At 35.2% G+C, this 18,660-nt stretch overlaps 1 protein-coding gene across 1 annotated transcript in view; it reads right to left on the bottom strand.

Moving 5' to 3' along the window:
* The window catches only part of TTC6 (tetratricopeptide repeat domain 6), a 64,653-nt gene that overhangs the window by 39,239 nt on the left and 6,754 nt on the right, over positions 1-18,660 (bottom strand). Inside the window, exons 3-7 of the mRNA XM_050897096.1 lie at positions 16,960-17,028; positions 11,207-11,337; positions 7,604-7,859; positions 6,500-6,590; positions 1,303-1,394 (exon numbers count right to left, since the gene is read on the bottom strand). Coding sequence (XP_050753053.1) covers positions 1,303-1,394; positions 6,500-6,590; positions 7,604-7,859; positions 11,207-11,337; positions 16,960-17,028 — 639 coding nt within the window. The remainder of the gene's footprint in view (positions 1-1,302; positions 1,395-6,499; positions 6,591-7,603; positions 7,860-11,206; positions 11,338-16,959; positions 17,029-18,660) is intronic.

The following is an 18,660-nucleotide window of genomic DNA, read 5'->3' as shown; positions in this document are numbered from 1 at the left end:
TCATCACACACCAAATAATTTTAAGACGACTTTCATGATCAGGTCCATGGGGTATATTATAGAAGTCACGAGAAAAATATAACACTAAGCTCTAAATTAGTATGAAAGGCATTACACGCATGACTTCATGCATGGCAAATACACCACTCGAGTGCTGTGCTTACAGTCACATATACTTAAATGCCAAAGAGAACTGATTTCACCAGGAATGTCTGGCTGGTTTTGAACAGCACCTTATGTGATTACTTGGGGATTGGATTCTGATTATTTTTTGTTTGCCCTTTTTTTAAATACATCTACCTACGGCAAACACCTCACAAAAGGAATATTTCACTTTAGAAAGTTTTAGTTTGAAGTAATTATACATCCCAATTTCCTATCTACCTACAGTTTCAATTTCCAAAAACAGTGAACACTTTTACACAACACAGTAACTCATGAGTATGCTTATATATGCATGTGCATATATATATATATTAAAAATCCTGTAATAACTGTTCTACCTCTATTTCTTATGTTCCTGGCACCTCTAAAGGGAAATTCAGATTTGAAGGTTCTATTACTACTACCAAGCTGGTAAAACTATTTTAGAGATTAGTAGCAACAAATGTGAACATTTATCACTTAAACAGATATTTTACAGGATTTATATATAAAATTATAATCAATATTTTTATTTAACAGAGAGTAGAAGTTGCATTTATATCTTTTGCTATTCTTCTTGTAGCTTGTTTTATAGTACAATAATTACTTAAGTTCTCACATAGTTCTTACTGTACTAGCAATTACAAGCGCAGAATGCAATAAATGGTGAAATATGTAATATATATACAAAACAACATGGAAAAACACTCAATTTCTTATATTCAGGTATCCATATATATATGTAAATTAAAATGCACATTACATGGAACACTTGACTTTTCTCAACACATTGGCATATGCCAACACTGACATCTACTGGTCTTAGTCAGGTTTGGGGTAGTTTTTCTGCAAACACTAAATTAATAATGAAGTTTCTTCGTGCATTCATGGAACTAAAGCGTGTAACTTCTGTTACTTGCAATTTCACTGGCAGACATGTATCTGCTATAGTGGACTTGATTCTCATTTATGCTAATTGCAATGTATTTCCATTTTAAGACCTATTTAAATTATCAGAATACTGTGTAAACAGGAAGGTCTCAACATAACTGAGAACCAGCCATTTGATTTAGCAAACAAAATGCCTTCTGAAGTACATTTGGACGTTAGAAAGGAATCCTTAAAATGTAGCACTAGCTCAGAAGTTTTAGTTCTTACACAGAGAGAAAGATTATAGATCCGGGAGTAGTTCTTGAACTCTTTCTGGAATGTTCCTTCTTCAAGTGGAAGCTTTGACAAAAGACCTATTTCTTAAAGAGAAGAAAAACAAAAACTGAAAACCTAACTTTTGACAAGTGTTTGGCCTTCCTAGTTTTTCTTTACATCTAAGTATTTGGTGGTATATTGGGTTTGAGTGGCAAGGTTTTGGTAGTGGGGGGAGGCTACAGGGGTGGCTTCTGTGAGAAGCTGCTAGAAGCTTCCCCTATGTCTGACAGAGCCAATGCCAGCCGGCTCCAAGACGGACCCGCTGCTGGCCAAGGCTGAGCCAATTGGCAACGGTGGTAGCGCCTCTGGGATAACATATTTAAGAAGGTGGAAAAAAAAAACCTGTGCAACTGCAGCCGAAAAGAGGAGTGAGAAGATGTGAGAGGAACAACTCTGCAGACACCAAGGTCAGTGAAGAAGGAGGGGGAGGAGGTGCTCCAGGCACTAGAGCAGAGATTCCCCTGCAGCCCGTGGTGAAGACCATGGTGAGGCAGGCTGTCCCCCTGCAGCCCATGGAGGTTCACGGTGGAGCAGATAGCCACCTGCAGCCTGTGGAGGACCCCATGCCAGAGCAGGTGGATGCCCAAGAGAGGCTGTGACCCTGTGGGAAGCCCACACTAAAGTGGGCTCCTGGCAGGACCTGTGGACCCATGGAGCGAAGAGCCCACGCTGGAGCAGGTTTGCTGGCAGGACTTGTGACCCCGCGGGGGACCCACGCTGGAGCAGTCTGTGCCTGAAGGACTGCACCCCGTGGCAGGGACCCATGCTGGAGCAGTTGGTGAAGAACTGCAGCCCGTAGGAAGGACTCATGTTGGAGAAGTTTGTGGAGGACTGTCTCCTGTGGGAGGGACCCCACGCTGGAGCAGGGGAAGAGTGTGAGGAGTCCTCCCCCTGAGGAGGAAGGAGCAGCAGAGACATGTGATGAACTGACCGCAACCCCCGTTCCCCATCCCCCTCTGCCACTGTCGGGGAAGGAAGTAGAGAACTTAGGAGTAAAGTTAAGCCCAGGAAGAAGGGAGGGGTGGGGGGAAGGTGTTTTTAAGATTTGGTTTTATTTCTTATTACCCTTCTCTGATATGATTGGTAATTTCCCCACCCCCACCCCCAAATCGATCTGTTTTGCCCATGACAGTAATGAGTGAGTGATCCCTCCCTGTCCTTATCTCGACCCACGAGCCTTTCGTTTTATTTTCTCTCCCCTGTCCAGTTGAGGAGGGGGAGTGACAGAGAGGCTTTGGTGGGCACCTGACTCTTCAAGGTGGGTGTCTGCATAAAAGGAATGTCAAGTGAAGTTATACAAGATACAAAAAGGTATAAAACAATCAAAATATTCCTTAGCATTTGGCAGTTAAAAGTGTTTTAAGTGAACAACATAAAAAGAGCTGTCCCTCTTTTAGGGCACTTCTGTCATAAATAGTTTTCAATTCAAGGAGCTTATACTAAGTAATCAACTGTGATTTAATGTGAAACAACATTCAGACTTCTCATTTCTGGAAGAGAGAAGCAACATGGAGGAAAGCTCCAAGTAAAAATAATACTGATCTAATAATATTCTGTTTCCATCTGCTGGTAAAAAACTGTAAAATCAGAATGTCTCAGGGAGATGCAGACATTCCTGCATGAAGGAATCTTAACAAACATAACATGAAGCTACAAATCCCGTTAAAATTTTTGTAGGATATCTGCCAGGAACAGGTTTGACTATCCATATATAACCTTCATAAAAATATATTTAGCTTAATACTTGTCTTCATGGCTAGAAAAGTAGCTTTTTTAACTCTCAGATAATTGATGCCTGCAGAGTATGCCAAGGTTAAACAGGAGAGCAAAAGCAAGGCACCTTTGCTACCTGATGAAATAAACTTAATACAGTCAATCCCAGGAGAGAGTTGTAGCTGACCTTGGGAAGTTTACATCTTGATAAATTGATACACCCTGCTCTGCAAGACGTTTTTTGCAGACATGAATGAAAAGTTATATATATTTTTAAGCCTGCAGGTATTTTTCATAGTGAAGACAAGACTTTAAAGCAAGAAAATAATTCCTTTCTTGATCTGATCTACCATAAAATCCTACCACTGTAGGCTTCTTTGGACTTAGTTACAGTCAAACAAGATTCTTTCACAGAAGAACTCAGAACTAGTACAAAAAAAGTAAAGATAGATTTATTGCTATTTAAACAGTTGACAAAGTAATTTGAATTTTACTATCCACTACACAGACACCATGCTTACCCCCACACAGATCATATGCATTTGTGAAATTAGCTAAATGCAGGGAATTGGTTAGTAATGAAATGTGAACAGCTTAAAAAGACCTAAATTAGTGTCAGGTAAATGATACCTTTGACCTTCAAGGCTCACATAAAGCAACGAGTTTTAAAAATTAAAAACGGAAGATGATGGTAGATGGTGCCACTAGATGGCAGTGCTCCAAAGAATTTAGTTTTCTAGATTTCGAGGATTAAACAAATTCAGCAAGGACTTTTGGTATGGGCTTCTTTTTAAACTTTAATTCTCTTCACCTCCGGGGAATGTAGCTCTCAGTGTAAAAATTTCTTCCCAAAAATTTCTACTGATTCATAAAGCTTAGACTCACCCTCAATTTCCTCAACCTGTTGGCTACTTCTTGAAAACCAAACCATTCTCTTCCTCAAATCCTGTCCTCCCATAGCTTCTACAATTCATCTCTCCTAGTTCCACTCCCATCTAACTCCTTCAGCTTCCTGGGTATTTCAAGGGGTTTGTCCTCTGCTTTCTTCTCTTCTTCCTCTATTTCTAGTAATGTTCTAGTCAAAGACCATGTACATGTTCCCTCTCCATGGTAATGAATCAGAGCGTGATTCATCACTCTGTTCCAAAAATGTCAGATGATCTTCTTCTTAGGGATGTCAAGCTGCCAGTGCTAGCTCAGCAAGGCTGAAAGATAAGAACCTTATGAGCCTTTCCCTTTTCAACCTTCATGGCCTCCCCACTACTTGCTTGCTTTCTTCATCACAATGGCTAGCATCCCATCATTCACACAGACTCAGAACACAGGTATCATTCACAACATTCTAAAATTAAAGTAATCTTCTAGTCTCTCTACAAAGCTAAAGTCTGGTATCTAATTTCATATCTTGCTTGCTGCAGCATCCGTTTCTTTAGCCTAGACAAACATCACCTTGTTCTGTTCACATTCATTCAAAGCGCCACTGCAAAGATCATAATTGCTTGCTTTGAACGTTATCCCATTCTTTGAAGTAATAGAAAAAGAGAAGCTCATTCAAATATAAGATGCTCCTCTGCTTTCAAAGACTTCACAGCCTTTCCTTTTTTGTCATCTCTAGATCAGTAAAGCGATAACAACTTCTATTTTTGTGACTCCTGACTCCATCACTGACTTCCGAAGTTTGGGGTTTTTTCCTTTTTTAACATCTTTGTGCCTACCCTCATGCTGCCTCTCACACCTGAGAAAAGCTCACTACAGCCATCGATTTGTTCTCTCAGAATTTCCTTAAATCCTCTTCCACCATGACCTGCAAAACAGTTAATGGCTGGGTTACAGGTATGCTGAAACCCCTGCTTACAATGCTGATCAGTGTCCTTATTCTCATTGAGTCCTTATATTCTCTGTCTGTATCTGTCCAACAGATAGAAAATGCTGCTGAATCAAAAGCTAACACTCCAATTATGCCCATGAATGATATTTATGTGCTACCCAAATTCCTGACAGAAGCAGAAGCTCACAAAAAGCAAAGGGAAACATCAGGGCCTAATCGTATACCCTGAAATAATGCAATCCTTGATGGTTAGGGTAATCTTGACTACATCAAAAGAATTCAATGAATAAAAACTTTCATAAAGCAATTTATGGATTCATATTTTAAGGTCAGAGAGGAGCATCATGATTACCTAACCTGACCTTCTAAATAATACAGATAATAAAATTTCATCAGTATTCCTGCATCAAGCTCACAATTTGCTGGGTGAAACTCAGGATATACCTCAGAAAGAAATGCAGTTTTGATTCAAAGCCTGTAAGTAATGGATAATTTCAGAAGCCGCTACCTTCATTGCTATACATAGAAATCTTACAGCTACTCTCAATTTGTCTAGACTGAAACCTCAACTACTGGGTCTGTTATGTTTTCATCTAGCAAATCCTCTTGCATCAGAAACTATACCGTGCAGGTAACATATTCAAACCAACTCTGTATCTCTTGTGTAAAACCAACATAATGATCTTTTAAAATGTCTTAATACAGAACTGGTATGCAAGAAAAAGAGAGATTGCATACAAGAATTGACACTTCTGCTTGCTCCCCTAGAATAGTATTTGGAACACTCTGTTAAGTGCATTAAGTGCACAACATTCCTACAAACCTTCATATGGAAGAAGAATCACAGATTTAGCCAACAGGAAATCTGCTGCCCCTCTCTGGAACTTAGATTTTTCAGGGATTGCAGGCAGAAATTTCCTTCCATTTCAAATCCAGAACATGGAGCCCTCTTCTAAGGGTGGATGCATCCATTCTTTCAAGGAAGGGTAAGGTGATTTTTTTTTTTTTTGTAAGACAGGAAATAAGGCAGAGTGGTGCTTTCCACCTTTTTATGATAATTCATTATTGAAGCATAGAGCCAGGAAATGAGAATTCGTTGCTTATCTGAGGATTCAAACCTCACTCACCATTAGATTATTCGACCATTCTGGGTACAGGAAGTTGTGCTGTTGAGCAGAAAAGAATGCAAAAGTCATGCAGCCAAGAGAGAGAACAAGTGGTGACATGACTATCTCAGTTGTTAGAGCATTTACCTGGAACAGAAAAGCTCTGTATAATATTTCTAATCCCAAAACTTTTTTCTATGTTATTGCTAATGTCTCACCTCCTTTATTTTAAGGTAAACATGTTTAATTTAAAGTTCAGAGAGTATTACACAGCCATCTTCTGTGGCTTATCTTTCAAGACTGTAAAGCTCCTTTCAGAGTTACTGCTTTTCAGGATACAATCTCCCTTCCTACAAAGGATGACCCTAATTCCCTATTCTTATCCTTATGACCTTGCATTTGGCTGCACTAAAACACATGTTTTTCAAGTAAGCCCAAGTTAACAAGCTACACAAATTGCCCTGTAAAACTGACCTAGCCTTATCCTTATTTACCACTTTACCATTCTTTAGATCACTACAGACTTTATGAGCAATAATTTTATATTTCTGGAGCTGGTGATACACAGAAACTATAAGTAGCAAACTGCCAGTCTGAAAAACCATCAGGAAAAACTTGAGAGTATTAAGGCTCCAGTTCTGAACTTTTTGACGTTATTATATAAACTAGAAAGGCACAAAAAAGCAAAAATGTCACGAAAGTAATAAGCAATGAAAAAAGAATATGCTTCATATTCATTCATATGCACTTTATTTTAGTGCAAAACACATCCAAAAAAAACCGAATAAAAACCCCAAAGATTTAGGAATTCACTACCATCAAATATAAAAATTGGTAATATAATAACATGATAAAACTGAGTAGGCTTATTCCAAAATCCATTTACATTTCCTTACTAATTCTTATAGAACAATTTTTTTGACAGATCTCTTTTTACATGCTGCATCAACCTCAGAAAAATTCACTCATGCATTTTGTTCTACTTCAGCTCCTCATCCATTAAAGATGCAGGATCCTGCAGTTATCACATGACTACCTTTTACAAATGCAATTAATACTTTTGACTACAAGTTTATCTAGGCCCCAGTTCTGTACTTGCTTAACTTTGTGCATGTGTTGAGCTCAACAGAACTACGCTCAATTACTTAAAGTTATGCTCATTCCTAAGTGCTTGTAGAATCAGGATTGAGGTAAGATTGTCTCTGTGATAAAGGGCTAGTGGGTGTGTACTTTAAACCTTTTACTATTGCAGAATTTTACATTCACAGAAAGCCTACTCTATTTGCTCAGTATTTCTTGTTATTTCAATGGGACCTCTCACATGAGTAGAATGAAGTATAAAAATTCATATATTTATAACCTAAATTATGACATAACTTAAAATTTCTACAAAATGCAATTTATTTTTAAAAACAAACAATACATTTTACATTCTAAGCAAGATACAAGCCTTTTAGTATCCTTGTTCTAATTATTTTAAAACACATCTACCAAATAAGGCAATTTTTTTCAAATCTTTTTCTTTGCCACTTCTTTGAAACTACTAAATACTGAAACACCATGAAATATGTTATGTTATTTCTCAACATATAATCCTTTAACTTACAAAATTAATTAAATCATAGTAACTCTGAAAATAAGTAAGTTCATACCTTTTCCTTTCAGCTTGCTCTTTCAAATAAATATATTTGGAACACATTGGTTCTTCCTCCTTATTGTCCATGTCCTCTGCTGTAAATAAGATATTGTGACCTCTTCTGTCTAAAGTATGATAAACTCTAGAAACCAGTTGTAAATAAGGAGGCAATATAAAACTAGGAAAAGCAGTACATAGATGATGAATGCCTGGATAATGTTGACCTCTAGAAAGGAAAACAAAGAAATCAAGGATCTTGATATCCATTCTCTATATTCTGAAGTACATAGATTATCAAATACAACATCATGACATACATCAGACCATAGGATATAAATTGCTAACATAAATACTTGGCACAAAGTGCCTGGTAATTTCTACTAAAAGTAGAGATCATATAATTTAGAAAAGAAAAACAGGTAAAAGCTAAAGTGTTGGTAATAATTTTAAAGTAAAAAATAAATGCAGTAGTCACAATTTTACCTTCCTAACTTAAGCTTTCACTTGCTGCACTGAAAACTTAAACCAAGTAATGCAGATTTACAGCTTAAATTGGGTATGTGAATAAATGTTGTGTTAAAATGTTACATATACATTCATCTGCAAAATCTCTCCCATGACAGAGTACCCTGTAAATACCCTTAAAACTTTGAATTAGTTTTATGATATGCTATCACTGAACTTCTTCCTAGGTTTTTCAATTCAGCTGTTGATTTTAGAGGAAACACCAGGTCTTTGACTATCTTTGAAAAGTTAATAACTACAAAATTCTACCATTTAAAACTCCAATCTAAGTTGTACTGAAGGTGATGAAAGTCTATTGACTTCCACAGGCCATGGATCAAATTCTAAAACCAGTCTCCGGCTACTGTATGAACTCTACAAAGTTAATAAATGTCTAATGTGCAGACAGTTACAATGTGAAGAGCAGTATATGTCTGAGATGTAAAAAACTCAGAAATGGCTCCCCAAATACAGGCTACTTTTAATTAAAGTTCATCAGTGCCTTCATATGTTAAGAGAAAATCCCAAATGAAAATGGTTCAAATTCCACTTTGAAATTACACTGAATAGTTTTCAGGTTTAACTATTTTTCTGAGGTTCTCCTGAGAAAATGACACTTTCAACAACTTGGTTTTTGGTTTTACTGAGAACTACACCTTATGTTATAAACAGATATTATAAAGGGGAAATCAGCAAGAACTACAAAATGAAGTAAGGAAAAACACAAGATTGATTTATCATGCAATACATGATAAATGTTATGATAAATAAGTTACAAAAATAATATTTTATATTTGCTTATGTTTTCTGAAAAATGATGACAGCAAAAAAGTGAAAGATGTAAAGAAAAAAACCACAAAAATCAGTGTAATATAACAGAAATTTGACTCACAATCAAGAAATTATCACATCAAGTATATACCAGATATATCTCCGTTACATTAATATAGTTTGAGTCCCTAAGTTTATAGGCACATGACAACCCAACAGGAAAGAGTGTCAGTAAGTCTTTTTATTTTAATTAAAACTGCTCAAAATAATTTTTTTCAGGCCATGTAACTTTAATATATAGAAAAGAGCCTAGTTACTTTATGCTTCAACAAGACAGTTTCACCAGATCTAACAATCCAAAGTCTCTACTGAAATCAGTGGCATTTTTGCCTGAATGAGAACAGAGTCAAGGTTATGAAATAAAATGTGAAAGTTAAACATAAAAATGAAATATCCAGTTTGAAAAGCAACTCAATCACACAATACATGAGGCTGATTAGGATTTAAGGCATGCTTACAGCAACCCCATTTAACGCAAAGGATGATTTTTTTTTTTTTTTTAACTAATTGAATACATTTACAGCATAAATGGAAATAAGTAACTGTTCTGGAGTATGAAATCAGAGATCAGTGCTTTAATAAGTGGTTCACATTAAAATTAGAAAGAAATATTTCACACTGCTTTTTTAACTCAATAGAGAGTATATAATCTTCAGAAATGTTTATAGTAGTTTACCTCAGGATGCTCTAACACAGTTCACTTTCTCTGCAATGTAATTACCACACCATTTAAAAAAAAAATATATATATGGCAAACAGTTTAACTTTGAACTTACAACATTTGGAGTGATTTTTGTAAATGATGGCAGGCAAAATAATTTTAAAATTCTTTAGGAACTTTTTCTCTAAGTTTTGTGGTTTAATTTAAATAAAAACAATTTTAAGGTTATTTTAATTGCATTATTATTACTGCTGTTGTATAGAAGTTTATCATTTCATTGAATGAACTAACTGAATGTTTTATCAATGTAAACTGAAATATTTGGGGCATGCTGCAGGTAAAGGTGAATGTTTTTACAGCACACATTCTCCTAAAACAGACTATTTATCATTCTTTGAAAAAAGAGGACATGAAAAAACAATACTATGTGTGTGGCCTACATTACCTTCACTTAATGCACTAAATACGGGGTTTTTAGAAAATCGTGCAGTTTCTGCACCATTGATAATCTGACAGTAAGTATTTATTGAAGGTAAAACACTCATTGTCTGTTGACACTATTTGTTTTAATATATAATCTTGCTAACCAAATGATCTTTAAGCAATGCAGATAAGCAATGGCATGCAAAGGGTCACTTAAATGCCAATTTGACTGTTTCATAAACTTAAGCATTCTTTTCCCATGACTATTCTCAGCTACTTAATTGAAAGTATTATCCATTTACAAACTTTAGGCCTGCCATAAAAAGGCTCTCTTCTATATCCAATAGACCTTTCAGGACCCTAAGAACAACAAAAGCTAATAATTAAAGCTTCTTCTTTTTTCCCCCCCTTTTCTCAATAGAGAAGTGAAGAAGCAACCTATGGTACATCTAAACAAAGCTATCTATAAAGATCTTATTAGCAGTGAAGACCATAAAACTGAAGAGTCTCACTTGACATGGGATGGACAGGATCAGTTAAATTAGGACACGATCTGTACTACTTTTGTAATCTGCACTCCTACTACAGAATGACAGATACAACATATGACAAGAGCAAGGTAATAAGCAGTTGTCCTTAAATTACAGCTCTCCATGTAAAATCTGAATTTCAGACAAGCACTGACTGTAATACAAATTCAAGTTAATGAATTTTTAATACATCTTCTCTATTTAAAGATGATGACTTACAGCTGGCATTGCTTATATTAAATTTGTGGTATTTTCCATTGTTTGTTTTTAATTATTTTGATTAGATTATGCTTGGAATTGTATGGACAAATTCAGCCCCCACATAAGCAACTTCAGTTTCTGCTGCAGTCAAGAGAAGTTTCATCTGCATACAGCAGCACTGAATAGGCCCTCTGGATTTTAAAAACCGTTAATCAGAACTATTTCAAGGAGATAAATAGAAAATTAAAACTAGAGATACCAAACTAAACTTGATAATTTAGATGAGAAATTGCAAGTGTTCAGATCCAAATTTAGGGGGATGGCATTATTTCTTCTCCAAACTTATGTATCATGATCTGCACTAATAACTTAATATATTTTCAGTATTTTTCTTATAATAATGAAATAAGATTAAAAAATTACTTGACATTTGAAGCCTGAGGAGGCAAAGATTGTTGCAAGTCATGTTCCTCTTGTAGCTTTTTCTGAACTTCATCTGGTTTAATTTTTGATATTGCTTTTCCTTCCACCTGTAGCACATCCAAGGATGGAGCCTAAAATGTTCATGTACAGAAGATAAACACAGTGTTACAAACTGATAAGTTACATGGATATTTTCACACCCACTCTGGAGTAGAACAAGGAGCAATGGCACAGAAGCAACTCTGACCATCAGAAAACACAATTCAATTAAATTAGAGTAGTTCAGAACTACTGTCACTACACAGATCACAGCAGCACCCACAGCTATTCAGGATATAGAATAAGCAGAAAAGTGTGACAAAACAAAATTTCCAATGTGCTCTACCTAAAATGCATTTCTGAATAGTGTATAAGATGAGTGTATTTCAATATATTACAAAGAGAATAATCAAAAAAGCATCAAAATCACAATATTACTATTCAGAACTATTAAACTTAGAAGACCATGAAACATCTAAAATTTGTATTATATTTTTAAGCAAATTCAAACAGATACACATAGTTTAAAGGATGATGGTTTTAGACAAGTTTCCTCAAGGTTATGTTTTTTAAATACAGGAACTTCAGCAGGAATACAAATGTAAGGAATTCCTACCATTTTCACCCGCAGCTGCTCATTCTTATTTATTAGAGCACCACCTGCTTAGTTGTGCCAAAAATTGTTTTTTCACACTGTGAAATAGATCAGATAACTGATCCATGTTGAAAAGAAATAGTAAAAAAAAAAAAAGTGTGGAGAGAAGGCAGAAATTAATCTGAGGGAATCTCTGATGCCCTTTGTAGTGTCCCCACATAGAAATTTTGTCGGGGGCAGCTTACTGTTATCCAGGAGCAAGAGGAAACAGCAAGGAAAAGGAACTACCGAAGTCTGCCAAAGAAGTCTGCCATCTGTTTCATAAAACTCAGCTTCAGAATCTATACCCTTGTGCTGCTTTTTCCATATTGTGATGACCTCTAGAGGTCCCTTCCAACCTCAACCATTCCACAATTCTGTTTCCTGCAAACTGTTAAACATCTTCCTACAACAGACTAGCAGTGCCATCAATAAAAAGGATTCTTCTGAACTCCACTTAAAAGCTTGCATACATAACACAACAAAGCAGGTTCAAGAAATCAAAGAAGTATAATCATAGCATAACAAAGACGGACAGAAACAGAACAACACAGTGGGGAAAACAAATTTTAAAGTGCCTTGTCTTGAAAAAATTTTCTCTCAACATGAAAAGTAAGTCCACTTTTTTGCCCAGCTCTTCCTGATACACCAGGGTTATTACTTCTGCAAGGCTGGCTAGCTTAGTTTATAGGAACCCGAAGAATACAATTGTTGTAACCAAATGCCTTTCTAATTAAGATTTTCAGTCACATATCTGGTTAAATTAATCACAAAAGCATAGGATTTTACTCTTCTTTGTCCACTCACATGCTTTATTTTTCCCAGAATATAACTGGGCACAATGTCTATGTCTACTGATAACTTCAGCAGTATTTAAGTTCTTAGAAGAAATCACTGCATGAAAAAAATTATGGAAGTTTATAGTTCATAAACAAGTACATTAATCACCAAGTAAAAGATACTGAGAACTGTAGAAGACACCTAAATGAGTCACTACCTTCTGAAAAGGCTTATTCAAAATTAAAATGGTTTCATATCGTTAGTTTATTTTTGAAACCAACAGCACTGTTTATATCAGCACATACATGAAAAAATATGAAGGACCGAAGTCAGATATTTGATGTTCACCAGAGAAGGCAATCAAAATTTTATATAGAGAAAATAGGCTAACAAAAATAAGGAATGCAGAAAAGTTTGAAAGTAATATGTCTACCTGAAAATGTATCATTAAAATGAGCCAAATATAAGACTATGATTTTTGGTTTTGAATGTCAAGTAAATGTTTCTGTCACGATCTCTTGTCCAATTTAAAGGAAAAAAAGTAACCTGATTGGATGTATTGCCATTACCAGCTTTTGGAATGCACAGATACTCAAATAATTTGAAAAAAATGCCACGTAACTGATATCCAAAGTAACAGAAGATATGCAACAATATTTGTCAATGTCTCAGACACCAATATGGCTAATAAAAACCTCCAAAACTAAAATCACAGCAGCTACTATTTTAAAATCAGAAGCTAAAGTTCTGTGATCTCGTCTTTTTTGTGAAACAGATTATGAAGGGAGACTTCAACACACTCTTGCTAATGAATTATGGAGACTATACTAAGTAGAGGGGAGTTCCTTTATGCTTAAAATCAGAGAACGAGCCAACACACTTATTATTAGATGGATATTTTAAATGTATATAATCTCATATTTTATTTCATTTTCTTTGTAGAAATACCAGTGAACTAACACACATTTTATTCAAAATATTTATGTAATTCAGTTACAGATGTAACATAAAATTAGAATAACTAAAGCAAATATCTGCATTTTTTCATCTGACTGCTTTGTGTATAACCAAATCTGCAAGTTCACCTGCACAGTCAATGAATTTATCTTGAAATTGCATGGGCCCTGCAGTCCACTAGGCAAAGCAAAATAATTTCAAAAATAAGATGTCACAAAAACATGCCAATGAGTACTGTTCTATAGAAATACTAATATACAGTACATTGCCATTACTCTGTATAGAAATAGTTCTGCTAAGGATGCAATAGAGCATTTAGCTAATACATATGGGTTCTTAAAACCATTTATCTTTCTTTTTCTAAAATTTTGTCTTCATTATTTTTTCCATGTGTAAAAGTGAAAGCATGCACTTTCAAATTAAATAATATATTTAAGTTATGTAGTACTTGTGTTAAATAGAACCAAATGTATGTTATCTTTTCAGGTGCCAATCTTGTGAACTACTTTGTGTTGTAAGATCACTGAACACACACAGATGGGTGTTGTTGCAACAATACCACTAGTGCATTACAGAAGTGGCATGCTGCCCAAAATAATACTGTCTAAAAAACATCACCACACTACCCCAGTACTGTTTAGATAACTGGGAAACTGTTCTGTTGGCAAATGGTATATCATTTAGAAGTAATAAATAATCTTACTACATTCCTGAATATTATAAAAATTACCATCAGTGACATCATGCTGTGTGTTGTTTAGACATCATTTAGCACATTTAGTTTAGTAGCCAACATATCAACTGATGTTGCAGAGTATACTCTTAAAACTACCTGCAAACACCATTATTAATATTAATTATATAAAACATTATAGCCAAGTACAGATGACACATGAGATTTCAGTTACTGAAGGATTAGAAACATTTCTGACCTATAGACAGACAAATATTGTACAGAAAATTTCAAAACAATATTTTTTCTAATTTAGCAGAATTTTTAAAAAGTAATATAATTTCATTTTCATCCATTTTCTTCAACAGAACTCTAACCCATCTAACAGAAATAATTTTGCTACCACAAAAGTTGCTAGGAAATATGAATCCTTAGCTGAAGAAGAATGCCTGCCAACTGGAACTGCTCAGGCCAGCATCACCAGGTCACTTAGGACCCTACTTCATGTCTACTGTAGCCCCATTGCAGAATGCAGTGCCAGGACTGATGTGGAGTTTCTGTCATCTCCCTGTGACTCACTCCCAGAGCTCCCCTGTCCCTTAGCTCTTCAGGGTAAGCTGTGTGCATCTTTGGTTGTCGGCTATCCTAAAACCGATCAGGAAAGTTGGTTGCTAATGCTCCAGAATTCTGGGTGCATGCCTACCACTCTCTATCCCTTTCTCCAAGCAGCTTGAAGAGACACAATCAAGGCTAAACTACAGTCAGTGGGAGGAGCTGAAGAAGCAGCTGAGGCAAGGCCCTTAGACATTCAGAAGATTTCTCATTTTGACTAGACCTCTGCCTTATGATGACTAGACCTTGAAACAACATACTCGCAAATATTGGGCCATCAACAAGCATCCCACATGTGTGTGTCATCCTCTTTTCATTTTGGTCCCTTTATCTCCTTCTTCTCAACACCTGTATCTGTCTTCCCATGTAGCTTATCCAACCTTGTGTTCATCTCATTTATTTCAGTTTAGGCCAAGGCTATCTGGTATCTCTGCATATAACACTGCCTAGGGGAAACATATCCCATTCTTGGTTGTCCTTCTCATCAAACCGTGGTAAACGTAATAATAGTGTTATTCTGTTTTACAATAAGCATATATAATAACTTTAGGCAAAGTAATAATTTACATCGAAGCTGCAGAAGGAACCAAGTTAGTTTTATTTTAGTATCTGGTTATAGCCTTGAAATACCAGAACACTAGAAACTGACAACATATGGGAAAAGACATTATTTGGTCTTAGCAACAAATTTGTCCTCTGTGGTAGTCTCTATAAACTTGATACATGTTCTCTACTAAAAATCTAAGCTTTATAGAGTTGATATCCTAATGACAGTTTTTGTGATGTGTGAAATATCACAAAACCAAAAGGATATTGAGCATTATGCCATTTTCCAGGAAGGCATCCACTTGTTAAATGTAGATTAGGATTCTATTTATACGTTGTTTCATTTGTAATCTTCTTTGCAATCTCATAAAGAAAAGCCTAACCCAACATCTGACCGAATGAACCTTAATTTGTTTTTTCCTCTAACCTTAAGCTGCAAGACCAGTATGAAGACCTGTTTTATAGAAAAGCTTTTAAAGGGCAGGTGGTAAGGAAACAGCTTGCAGACCTCTGTATGCTCTAAAGCATCAAAACCTTAAGCATGGGAAAACTAATACTATCTCACAATAGCACTAAACCTGCTTACCTCCTTCACCTGCTTATTATACGTTAACAGCTCATCTTTAGGCCGAGATTCATTTTCTGCTGCTTGAGATTCTTTCTGAACTACTGGTGTCTTCTGAGGGAAAAGGGGGTGGGAGGTGGGATCAATGTAAGAGGTGAATGTACAATATTTTTTTTTAAAACACTACTTTTGTGCTCCCTGACACGTAATTCAGTACAATATTTATTATATGCAATTATTCTTTCATCATCCATGCATTTTATGAAGCACCAAGAACATTGTATCAATTTTATCTTAAGCCAAATATTTCCTCAACAGCTAACTAGATTTCCAAAAATAAATACAGTAATAGGCAAAGGACCTACAATGACTGACACCAAATAATAATACTTGTAGATATTTCTTATCAAAGATCTGGTCTGTTTCTTCTAAAAATTGCAGTTGTAAGAAGAAATTCCAAAATGTAAGAAGAAACATACATCAGAAATTTATATCAAGAGATCTATCATCCTTTAAAGCAAATAAATCATTAATGCCTCTAAACATTAAACAATCCCCCAAACATATCTAAGTTTAAATATTTAAATTTTAAAAACAGTTTGAGTGAAAGGCATAGAATGATGGGCACTAATATATATATATGAATGTCTTACGATTCCATTGCCCTAATTGGCATGCTACTTAATAAAAGCAAAATTCTTTATAACCAGCAGTTGGAGAATTAAACCCCATAAGAAAAGGAATGAAGAGACACAAAAGGGAAAGAGAGAAAAATAAAGGTGTACTTATGATTTATGAAGTACCAAAATGTTTTCAAGGACTATTTCATTTCCTTCCCAGTTTTATCAGTTTAAAATATGAACTACCTATCTTAACAACTCTGCAAGCAAATAGAAGCACTATTAACTTATTATATTTTAACATTCCTAGATAATGCAGAATGTTACCAGGCTTGCTTGGTGAAAACTTGGCAGGACTTGAGATTCAGTTTTTATTTCCTCATGTTCAATTGGTGCCTGTTGTATAAGCAAGAGAAGAAAGCTACTGTCAAACAAGAATGCTAAAAAAAATATTATTTTTAATAATATTTACAGAACAAAACAACATCCAATCAATATATATGCATAAATTAAAGTTTGGGTCTTCATTACACAAATTAGTTTGAAAGCAACAAGTACGTTCAGAGACAAGTGATCTTAGGCTCATCTTTTGCAAACATTTACACACATGCTTAACTCTTTACTATAAATAAATCCTCCATGGAACTGCTTATAGTAGAGAACTTTAAAAGCTGAGTGCAACTTTCAGTTAATCATTTTCTCCACAGCAGAAAATTATAATTGCTCCACTAGCAGAAAAGCTACTACAAAATTTGAACTTGTTCTTAGTTCCCAGACATACTATTCCTTCTCGTCAAAGGAACAGTTCAAGTCCCCTTTTAATTACAGGATATCCATATGAAAAAAGCAGAAATAAAATGCAGCAACAATTCTCAAAACAGATGGTAGTTTTAAGGACAGTGTGCTTTCTAAGCACCTGGTTAGCATGCATGTACGTAACTCGGCACACACGTACTTTACCCTTTGTGCCATATACTGGCGTGAGGAACCAAGTTTTAAAGATAACAGTAACAAACAGAAGTAGCACATCTAAACTACATTTCATTTTAGAATGCAGTTCTTTAAAACTGCTGCAGCAATGTTAAATATTTCTGGGGAAAATATTTCAGAGCCACAAGCTGATGCAAGAATGCATTAAAGCTATCAGTTGAATATGTGTTAGCAACAGTCTGTCACATCATGAAAAAAATCCTTTGCTGGCACTGCAAATGTCCATTTGCTCTTTTAGTGTAAGAATCTTCCACACAGTAGAATTTTTATTCCATTGAGTGTATTGTCCTCCAAGCAACCTAAAAATACTAATTTTTTTAATGCCTAGGATTTTTTGCATTTAACTTTAATACCAAGTAAGAAGCATATTATGAGCTGTAACATTTTTTTCCTTGCATATTAGAAAATGAAAAGGAAAAAAGAAGGAGTCTCCAGGCCAACACAAAGTGATAGATGCATATACTACTCCAAAAATGTAAACTATAAAGCAATAAAAAGCTATGGCCTTGCAGAAGATTGTACATGTTGGTGTTTTGCTTTTAACCAAAGCCTTAGTAATTTATCTACCTTTGACAGAAAAGACAGCTTAAGAAAAAAAACAATTCATATTACATATTTTTTTCATCACCATGAGAGCAAGGAACTAAAATAGAGAAATGTAGTAACAACTCAGACTAAAAGGAACAGATTCAGCATTATCTTCCCAAGCTATACCAAACAACTTTCCTCCTCTTTGCAACACATGTGTATTTTCAAACATGGTGATTACCATGGACTATTAGTTATTACAGTCCATCTTAGCTGACTGTAATTATTTCCCCACGCAATTTATTATCCTATTCATGGAATCACAGAGAAATTTTCACAAAGCCTTTCATTCAACCAGACTGGATCAACTTACGTTTCTAAATTATTGCATAATATGTAAATTACAATTTTACATATTAATTTTCCTGTTCTGTCAAAACCAACAGAATTATATCAGCAAATATTATCTTAATTTCATTTTAGACACCTGTACATGTTATGTGATTGCTT

Source organism: Gymnogyps californianus, chromosome 5, assembly GCF_018139145.2.
Source record: "Gymnogyps californianus isolate 813 chromosome 5, ASM1813914v2, whole genome shotgun sequence".
Lineage (NCBI taxonomy): Eukaryota > Metazoa > Chordata > Aves > Accipitriformes > Cathartidae > Gymnogyps > Gymnogyps californianus.
Note: the sequence above shows the minus strand (reverse complement) of the source record. Positions and strands in the feature narration are given on the sequence as shown.